At 48.8% G+C, this 10,565-nt stretch overlaps 1 protein-coding gene across 6 annotated transcripts in view; it reads left to right on the forward strand.

Moving 5' to 3' along the window:
• BRD9 (bromodomain containing 9) overlaps positions 1 to 10,349 on the forward strand; it is a 25,648-nt gene extending 15,299 nt beyond the window's left edge. For all 6 annotated transcript variants that reach the window (XM_036308629.1, XM_036308628.1, XM_036308630.1 and 3 more), the window contains 5 exons: positions 1,652 to 1,763; positions 2,709 to 2,747; positions 5,264 to 5,363; positions 8,004 to 8,171; positions 9,485 to 10,349. In XM_036308629.1, coding sequence (XP_036164522.1) covers positions 1,652 to 1,763; positions 2,709 to 2,747; positions 5,264 to 5,363; positions 8,004 to 8,171; positions 9,485 to 9,585 — 520 coding nt within the window. In that variant the 3' untranslated portion in view covers positions 9,586 to 10,349. The remainder of the gene's footprint in view (positions 1 to 1,651; positions 1,764 to 2,708; positions 2,748 to 5,263; positions 5,364 to 8,003; positions 8,172 to 9,484) is intronic.
• The last annotated feature ends 216 nt before the right edge of the window (positions 10,350 to 10,565 follow it).

The raw sequence follows: 10,565 nt of genomic DNA on the forward strand, positions 1-10,565 counted from the left end.
ATTGTATTGAGATGTGGTTCTTGATGGCTGTGTTAGTCAGCTTGGGCTGCATAACAAGCCCCACAGACAGAGCAGTGAACAATGACATCCATTGTCTCCTAGTCCCGGAGGCTGCAAGTCCGAGGTGCAGGTGTCAGCAGAACCGCTTTCTTCTGTGGCCTCTGTGTTGTCTCGTCCCTCTGTATGTATCTGTGTCCGGATCTCCTTTTCCCATAGCAACACCAATCATACAGAATTCGGGGCCACCCTGAAGACTTAATTTTAACTTGATCCCCTTTTTAAAGGCCCTATCTCCAAAAGCAGTTATTCTGAGGTGCAGGGGGTTAGGGCTTCAACCTATGAATTTTGGGGACTCGGTTCCATCCCCTAACAGAGACTGCGATGCAATATTAACATTATAGGTGTAGTACTCTGTTTCTGTAGGACTGTGTTCAGTGTGTATTTTTTGTTTTCTGTGGAAAAATAGAAATTGGTCACTTTTGTAGAATTTTAGTAATTTTCTATGGAAAAAGTAACTCAGTTTTTCTATAGCCTCTAAGAAATGGAATCTTTTCATACTATATCTTTGTTTTATTTTTCAAAGAAACAGAATATATGAAATATTAAAAAGTCAGCCCCTCATGCAGTAAATGAATAGCCCATATTTTTGTGAGAAAAAAGGAAAAGCAGAAAAATGAGGAAATTTCTTATAGGAGACTATGAGTGGTGTAAGCTGGTGACCCTCTCTCCACTCCTGCTTAACCTGGCAGCATCTCAACAGCTCTTCAGGGGCACCATTAGCTTTTGTTCAGGTAGCACCATGTAGCTGGGCCATGCTTGCTTCTCCAAGGGTGTTCCTGAAATGCATACAGATTCTGTCTGCCATACAGTGAAAGCACATGAGCACCTCTTGAAGGCAGACAGGCACGGCCCCACACCACCTTCCCCAGACCCTTTGTCCTGAGCACTTTCAGACCCGCCGTGAGTGGAGTGTTCTGGCCAGTCCCTGTCCCCTCTCAGCAGACAGTGTGGTGGTTTCTCATAAAACGTTTCTGGTAGAGACTCTGGTGGTGCCGCTTCTGTCCAGGAGCCCTCCTGGCTTTGTGGAGCCTTTGCCTGGCTTTGATGCTAGGACCATAGGTTTTCCATTTGCTGCTTCCTTTACATTCTTTGGTAGTTTTATTTAGTTTTTAAAGCATTCACCTAGCCCAAAAATCAAAGTGAAACTAAAAGGTGTCCTTGGGGAGCCTGGCTTCCACAACTGCTCCCTCCCCTCTCAGTAAGAGCTATTTACACTATGCATCTCCTCAACCTACTTGTATTTTAAAACCCAAAACAAATAGGTATGAACGTGCTTTTACAAAGCTAGCGAACGTCATCGAGTGTATGTATATACACTCTTCTTCACTTTGCTTTTAAAAATTGAGGTCTTTCTAACTTTCTTGGGTCATGGACCACTTTGAGGATCTGATGAAGTTTGTTGCTCCATTTCCGCTATCTACCACCTCTGGGAGGTTCGCAGCTCTCAGGAAGACCCTCTCTTGGAGGAGCGGCTGAGGTGTACTGATGTCACAGGCTTTTGCTCAGGACTGCTGGCATTGGTGACAGCAGGGTCTGGAAGATGAGAGCACATAGCGTTTGTGTCAGCATGTTCTCTCCTGGCCCTTTCCAGCCTGCAGGAGTTTGTGAAGGATGCTGGGAGCTACAGCAAGAGAATGGTGGATGACCTTCTGGACCAGATCACAGGCGGAGACCACTCCCGCATGCTCTTCCAGCTGAGGCAGGTGGGCTGTGCTGTGGTGCCACTCCTGTAGAAGGGCCCATCCAAACAACTGGATTCTCAGGGAAGAATGCTGTTTTTAGGTCATCCATCACAGTTCTTACATTATGTTTCTGTTGGACAAGGCTGGTCTGGATTTCATTTTTTTCCTTTAAAGAATGTTTATGTTCATTTTGGCAGAGTTGTTACTTCTGAGTGACCTGATCTTTTTGATTTATTTTTCTGCTTAGAAGTTTGTGAAAAACATAACATAAATAAATCTCAGAAACATTATTTTGAAAAAGAGGTCCCAGATACAAATGTGTACAAACTGAATGGCTAATTTTTGGGTATATATGCAGGACTAGAGTATTTTTAAGAGAATGCTCCTGCCAGATTATAGAACAGTGGCTCAGTGCAGCATTCAGACTTTAGTCACATGTAGTAGTCAAGCATAAGCCCTCTTCCAGGTACCGTACAGGCCAAGGAGAGGGGTGTATGGCTCCATAGCTCTGCCCATCCGAGGGCAGTGGCACCATCAGGCACCCTGCCTCTGTCAGAATTCCAGCTGGTCTTGTGCAGCTCTTCCAGGTTAAATCACCAGGCCTGGTATTTTCCTGAGCTGCCCTGGAGACCCAGGGTACAACATCTGACTTTTTTATTTTATTTTATGCCATGCAAAGCTGCAGAAACAAGGTTGGTTGTCCTCTCACCCCTTCATCTGACTCCCCCCCATGCTCTCATGGGCACTCAGCCACCCCCACCCCTCTCCCCTGGGAATCATGGCTGGTGCTGCATGACTGGGGCCTTCAGTGGTGGAGTTAGCTGTCTCACACTTCCAGTTGCACAGAAGTATCCAGGCCCAGCTCAGAGTCATGATATACTGGGAACATAATGAACACAGCCCGAGAGTATTATCCTATATAAAATCACTTGGAAAAACTGATTTCCTGCCTGTTTTGCTTTGCAGAGGAGAAATGTCGCAATGAAGCCATCAGATGAAGTAAAGGTGAGTTCCATGGATATGTAAGTAAAAAGGGTTCTAGGAAGGCAGTTGTGCTCTGCCTTTGAAATGAGATGGTTGAGAAGAGCTTCATGTAATTGTCTTATTTAGAAACTGATTAAGTTTCTGATGAGTAAGAATAAGTGGTAGTCTCTTTCCACCCCTGATTTTTAATGGCTTAGGGCAGTGGTTCTCAACCTGTGGGTTGCGACCTCTTTGGCAGTCGAACGGCTGTTTCACAGGGGTCGCCTAAGACCATCCTGCAGATCAGATATTTCCATTACTATTCATAACAGTAGCAACATTACAGTTATGAAGTAGCAACGAAAATAATTTTATGGTTGGGTCACAACATGAGGAACTGTATTTAAAGGGCCAAAAGGTTGAGAACACTGGCTTAGGGTGAGGGATATAAAGCCACAGTACATTCCTCCAAATACAGACTCATGATTCACAGGTGCCAGGCAGGGAGGGCCTGCTCTGGGGCCTGCAGGGCATGCAGCAAACACTGTCTCTGCAGTGGGTTCTTCCAGTCCTGGAAGGTGTGTGCCATCAGCTGGGTGCATGTGCACTGCACACTTGTGAGAGCAGCTTGGCAGGTCTAGGTCATCGGGACCTCACCGCGCCTACTTTAGACGGTCTCTGTTTGAGAAAACTATTCGTTGTGGTTCTTCCCCCACCCTCCTTTCCTGTTTCTTGGGAATGACTTGGAGCACATGTTGGAGTGGACATGCCAGGACTCTGAGCAGGGCATTGGGGTCTGGGCCACAGTTGTTACCTGGGCTTCGTGGTTGGAGGGCTTGCCTGAGGCAGAAGGATCGGGTACCAGGCAGGTGAGGCTTGTTGAGTGATAGATCAGAGAAGGTGACATGGGATCTCCCCGGAGGGTGTGTTGCCCAGTGCGGCTGGGTACGTGAGGCAGTCAGGCTCTGCTCAGGGTCTCTGTCCCTGAGCAGAACCCCTTGAGGGGTTCTGAAAAGTCCACAACTGTCTTTGAAAAGTCCACAACTGTCTTTCAGGGACTTCACTTAACAAGTAATGTGGCAGATTCCAGAACATTCTCTTTCCTTCTCCCGGTGAGCCTGTGGGATCACAGACTGCAGCCTGGTTATGCAGTTATGCAGATGCCCCTTGTGGTAGAGTGCAATCCCCACACTCATCTTGTAAAACCTGGGGTGCACAGCAAGCTGCCTTGAGCTGGGAGCCTGGCACACGCTCCTGCCTTGCTGCCAGAGCCTCCATGGGCAGAGGGTTTCACTTCAAGGCCAAGACAGCCCCACAGGCACAGGGGTCGTAGGCCTGGTGCCCCCTTGCTTGGGAGCAGGAGCCTCACCTCTTCCAGTCACTGTGAGCCACTGGGTGGAGGTGGACACCTCTCCCTACTGTTCATGCTGGCGGAGGTCCTGTCTGAGTCCTGGGAGAGTGCTGAGGGTCAGTGGGGGGAGCATAAAAGGCGTCCGTACAAGCCAGGCCCACTGACTCAGCATCTCTCATGTGGAACTTTTGTTACTTAACTATTTGGTAAGGAAATTGTCACTCCAGCCTGTCAATTGGGAGGGTACTGTCATTTGACACTAAATTGTCTAGTAATGACTTAGGATTCAGCACCCGTGTAAGAGTATGTGATTTGGCAGAATTTTGAGGGCCTTAAAATACTAGAGAATACCCTTCAAATATTAAAATATGCTATGTGTTAATCCTAAAATTCTAATAGCCTGAGAGCAGCAAATTGCATGGAAGAAAATGGGGGGAAGTGGGGGGGCTGGTAGAGTATTTCTGAGAAGATGAGGCCGGCCATTTCTGTAACAGTGTAGAGAGAGTGGGGAATTGACACAGCAGAAGACTTCCAGAGAGAAGTTGTGCCCCAGGAGATCCAGGAGAGTCGGGTGCGGGGGAGGAGGGCTGCAGTCTGTGATCCCACAGGCTCACCGGGAGAAGGAAAGAGAATGTTCTGGAATCTGCCACATTACTTGTTAAGTGAAGTCCCTGAAAGACAGTTGTGGACTTTTCAGGTGCTGTGTACCTACTGGCCTGATACAGAGCTTCTCCCATGTTCCCTCAGCACCTGTAGTCCCCAGAGAGCCAGCAGCCTTTGTGTGTTGGTCTAGAATTGTTGGTCTAGGTCAGTGATGGTGAACCTTTTGAGCTCGGCCTGTCAGCATTTTGAAAACCCTAACTTAACTCTGGTGCCGTGTCACATATAGAAATTTTTTGATATTTGCAACCATAGTAAAACAAAGACATATTTTTGATATTTATTTTATGTATTTAAATGCCATTTAACAAAGAAAAATCAACCGAAAAAATGAGTTCGCGTGTCACCTCTGACGCGCGTGTCATAGGTTCGCCATCAGTAGTCTAGGTAGTGGCTCACTCGTGAGCTCATACTCCGTGGTCCCTGGACTCTGGCATGGGCTGGACACTCCTTGGGACTGGGCATGACAGAGAAGGCCTGTCCTGCCAGTGAATGTTCACTGCCCACTTAGTAGTGTCTTTCCTTTTTTTGTTTCCTGTGTCTGCAGACTGGGGACTCCCTAGGAGATGGTGGCTCTGTGCTGGATTTCATGTCAATGAAGTCGTATTCTGACGTCTCTTTGGACATCTCCATGCTCAGCTCTCTGGGTAAGTTGTGCTGGGCACATGCCTCCCTTGTAACACTGCAGTCGGATCATCAGTCTCAGGTGATGGAAGTGGCCCCTAGCACTGCATTTCCACTTACTAGTAGCCTGGGGGGCACAGGGCTGGTATAATGCTGCCTGTGCTTGATCCCGAGAGGGTGGCATAGCCTGGTAAGGTGACCATAGGTGAGTGCCCCTCTGTCCTCAGGAACACCTTCAGGTGGCTCCAGATGGGATACGCCTGGACCTCCTTCCTGACTTCAGGCTCTGTCTTCTGATTGCCGGGTCCTTCATTCTGTTGGTGCAGGCACCTGTTGTTAGTGCATTAGTGTGCTTGTGTGTGCCACCAGGATGTTCCCTCATGGACTGCTGGCTCCCGCCCCCGTGAAATGCCCTCTGTATCTCATACAGCCTCCGATCTTTTGAAATCTACTCTGCCATCCCAGCTCCCTTTTGACAAGTGGTATTCGCGGTACATCTTCTTCTCTCTTACTTTGGACACACCTGTGTTTTCACCTGCGAGCAACTCGCCCCTAGGGACATGTGGCAACATCTAGAGACATCTTCGCTTGTCACAATCGGGGTGTGGTGCTTCTGGCATCACCTGTAAAGGCTAGAGATGCTGCTAAACCTGAAGCCCACAGAATAGTCCCCCACAGAGTGGCCCAGCCCAGTGTCTATAGTGCCTTATGTTAAAAGTGGATTTCATCAAACCTTTTTAAGAGCGTAAAGTCAAGTCTTGCTTTGTCATCCATTCTGACAGTCTCTGCCTTTTGGTTGGAGTGTGTTTACACCATTTGTGTTTAAAGCAATTGTCAGTACGATTGGATTCATGCCATCTTGCTGAGCTTTTTTTTTCTTCATTTTTCCAATAATTGGGGGTCCCCAAGACTACCCCCAGGTTCGGTGATTCCTAGGACTTAGTATTTAGTTGTCCTCACAGTTGTGGTTTATTACAGTGAGAGGACACCAACCAGGCTTCCCAACGGAAGAAGGGGTGCATCTGGAGACCAGTCACAGCTTCCAGAGCCCCATCCCTGTGTGTCTTACGGGATGTGCCCAACCCTCAACTGTGATTGCGACAGCGCAGCACCTATGCATGGCACAGCCCCAAATTCCGGGCTCCCAGAAGGAAAGCAGGTGTTCAGCATCAATCATGCCTTTGCGCAAAGGCTTAGCCTCAGGGAGCCCTCCTGAAATCCTTACTCAGTAAGGCAGCAGTCTGGAGCTGCTGTGATAGCACTTCCCTACACCAGCCATCCTGTTTTCCTCTGGTTGCATCTTAAGATTTTCTCCTTATTTCTGGTTGTCAGTAGTTTGGTTGTAATGAGTTTTTTTCTTTAGGTTTATTCTTCCTAGGTTATGTTCAGCTGCTCGATCCTGAGGGTTTACAGTGGTTCTCAACCTTCCTAATGCTGTGACCCTTTAATACAGTTCCTCATGTTGTGGTGACCCCCAATTTCATTGTTACAAATTGAACATAATTAAAGCATAGTGATTAAACACAAAAACAATATGTATTTATACATGTGTTTTCTGATGGTCTTAGATGAGCCCTATGAAAGAGTCGTTCGACCCCCAAAGGGGTCACGACCTACAGGTTGAGAACCGCTGGTTTAGAGGTTTTATCAAATATGGGAAGTTTAGCTATACTCTGATTCTGCCCATTTGTTGTTGAGTCTATGTTTTGGGCTGTCCCATGCTGCATCCTCAAGGGCACTCGTCATCCCTCCTGCTCTGTTGACCTGCTGTTGTCCTTCCTATGGTTTCCCTTCCCGGCTAGCTCCATTCTGCCTCTCAGTGTCGTCGTCTCTTTCTCACCTCATGGTCCTGGTTTCTCTGCCTTTAACACATGGAGTGTGTATCCAGTTGTCATTTTAACACCCTGTATGCTCATTTCTGCATCTCTTCACAATGTTCCTCTCTGGTCGGGGCTTTGTTACCTGCCCGGTGGTTTGTTGGAGAGACTCTGGTCACATACCTTTAAACTGTGGTGGACCTTGCTCCAACAGGCTGTTGGGAAACTTGGAGCTGTTGGACCCTATCTGGGTTTTGCTTTGAGGAATTCTTAGAGCGGGCACAGAGCTGCAGTGTGGGGTGAGCGTGGTCCCACCCATAGGCTGCATTCTTCCACATGCTTGGGACACAGATTGGCACACACATGTGTGAGCTGTTGAACCTCCTGGCGGGGTGCAGAGCAGTGCTTGGCCAAGACCTGTGAGCTCCAGGCAGCCTGTCTTCTCCAGCTTGTAGCCCATTGACTGCCTGACCCTGCAGGTCACTGCCCTGGCTATAGCCTGTGCCTAATCCTGGTCTCTGCAGGCCTCTGTCCCACACATCATCTTGTCTTCTAGCTGTTTGTGACAGGAATGCAAGGCCTCTGTCCATAAGGCCTCTGGCGTGGCGCCTGGTTTCTTGTGAGGCACGTTTCCCCTCCCTTCATTCTCCACCCCTTCCACTTGCTCCAACTATATCACCCTGTCCTCCAAGCTTGTCTGTGCTCATCTGGCTTCACTTATGAGGGGTCATTGTCCTGAGTGTACATAGTGACGAGTGAGAGACTGCAATTGCAGACCAGAAGTGCCAGCACTCAGTGCTTGATAGGTGGACCTGGGTCGATGTCTCATCACCTGTGTTTGCACAGGGAAAGTGAAGAAGGAGCTGGACCATGATGACAGCCATCTGAACTTGGACGAGACGACAAAGCTCCTACAGGATCTGCATGAGGCACAAGCAGAGCGTGGGGGCTCCCGGCCATCGTCCAACCTCAGCTCCCTGTCTAACACCTCCGACAGGGATCAGCACCACCTGGGTAAGGCGGCCCCTGGCCTGACCTCTGCCCGAATCTTTCATCAGTCTGGGGGGAGAACAGGAGTGCTGGTGACTGTCAGGAAAGGCTAGCGATCCTAGGGGGTTGCAGCTGGTGTGGGCAGTGAGTCCAGGCTCACGGGATTCCAGGTCCCTGGAGCTTGGAGAGCAGGCCTCCCTGATCATGTGGGCACTGAGGAGAAGTGTTTGAGTGGAATTCAGTTTGTGTTACGAATTTGTGGCCTTGGCCATAAGATGCTGGCAGTCTATGTGTCAGGAGAAGTCCTTGGTGGCTGCATATTGAGGCCCTGGGTCGTGGCAGAATGAGGCCATGGCTGTAGACCCTGCAGCCATGCAGAGTTAGACATTGGAGTGTTTGTTTCTGTCTGTTGTTCCCATGTTTAGTTGTAAAACAGTGTGTTGACAAGTTTATTCCTCCAGGTTCCTTATTTGGGGAGAGCACATGACCTTCCTTGGCCAGGGGCGGGCCCATGTTTTTTGTTATTTGTTGTAATTCTCACCCGAGGATATTTTTCCATTGGTTTTTAGAAAGATGGGGGGGGGGGGGGGGGGAAGAGAGGTACGTTGATGTGAGAGACACATTGATTGGCTAGGAATAGAACCTGCAACCCAGGTATGTGCCCTTGACTGGGAATCAAACCCCAAACCCTTTGGTGTGTGGGCCGATGCTCTAACCATTGAGGCACTGGTCAGGGCAGGGCTCCTGTATTTAATGAGTATCATAGCCCTGCCAGGAGGGGAACCAAATATTTGCCTCGTGGCTCCTTGGATGTCTGTGCTACTGTTTTAGTTCCCAGGTAGGAATATTGAGTTATTCTTTCTGAGAATAATTGGTGGGGGAAAGTAATCAACTTCAGAGTTTTGGCGAAAAATGTCTGAATAAGAACCAGTATTTCTGGTTCCATTAACCTTGTAAGAAACTGCCCATGAAGTAGGTTCCAGGTAGAGCCCTAGTTAACTCCAGATCTGAGGACTCCATCATCCTGGTGGACTCCAGAGGTGGTAAGGAGGGGATATGGGGGGACCTAGGGTTTGTCTGAGGGACTCCTGGCCAAGGAGCCTTTGTTCCTGCAGAAGGCAGGGCCAGCCTCTAGCTTCGGGTTGTTTACAGCCGTGTCTGTGACAAGTGGCTCTCCGCCTCCTCCCCAGGAGTGGTGGGGGTGGTACCCTGGGTGGGATGAGGGGGTAGCCTGCACCCCAGAAGCCATTGCTCTGGGCTTTGCTAACAGCAGACACGAGATTTGAGCCTGGACCATACAGATCTACTGAAATGTCTTGTCTTTCCCATGCGTGCAGGAAGCCCTTCTCGCCTCAGTGTCGGTGAGCAGCCAGAGGTGACCCATGACCCGTACGAATTTCTTCAGTCTCCAGAACCTGCAGCCTCTACAAAGAGCTAGCCTTGTAGATAGTCATTAATTGTTTTTCTTTGTTTTGTTTTTATTTTGTTTTGTTTTTATTTGCATGTACAGAGTTTTTGTTGTGAGACAAAGACTATCATGTTCCCTTGGGCCTGCAGGAAGCAGCGCGGGGAGGGGGTGAATTGTCTCTGATCATGTTGGCCGCACATGGACCCAGTGTTTCTGTAGATAGTCCTGTGAACCTCAATAGTGGGAACCCTAAATAAAGGGGGTGTAAAGCTGGTGTGGTCTTTCTCTGAACTTCGTGGTGTCAGTGAAGCCCTTCTCTGCGGCGGGTGTGAGCGCACCTGTTCTGCCCCGTGTCCCCCACAAGTGGCCTTTGGGAAGCAGAGTCTGTTGCGGATCCTGTTTATTCTTTCCTACTGTCCCCCCACATCCCCGCATTTCTGAGGCAAAGCATGGTGGGAGCCATACAGAAGCACATGGGGAGCCGGTCGAGCACCCTCCTGGTCCTGGACAGGCAGGGAGTTGCGTACAGCTTCCCTGTGCTTAATTCATGTGCCTGAGAAGGGAGTACATTCTGCTGGAAGACTTGGAGGTCAGCTGTCTTACCAGTTATGGTGAAGTGTTATGTCCATAAAATGTCCTTTATTCTGGATATGTTTGCTGGATGCCTGCTTATATTGGCAAAGTATAAAGATCTTAATAAGATACACAAAGAGTGTAATTGTATAGGATTATTTACAGCACTACTAGGTGTCCACTTTTGTGTGACTTTTCAGTAAAAATCCTTTGTCACAAGAGTTTGACCGTGTCCATTCTTCCTGCCATCTCCTCAGCATCTAGCCTGGTTCTCGGCCCCCACAGTGATGTCTAGGGATTCCTGCACAACTTTCTGCTCTGTCCCCTTTTTGTGAAAACACAAATGTGGAGAATCGGTTACCTTCCAGGTTGGCAGTCCTGGGGGGAGAACGTGTGTGACTTGGAGATAGTGGGCAGTGGGATAAGTCTGGGCCCAT

Source organism: Myotis myotis, unplaced genomic scaffold (genome assembly GCF_014108235.1).
Source record: "Myotis myotis isolate mMyoMyo1 unplaced genomic scaffold, mMyoMyo1.p scaffold_m19_p_5, whole genome shotgun sequence".
NCBI classification, from domain to species: Eukaryota; Metazoa; Chordata; class Mammalia; order Chiroptera; family Vespertilionidae; genus Myotis; species Myotis myotis.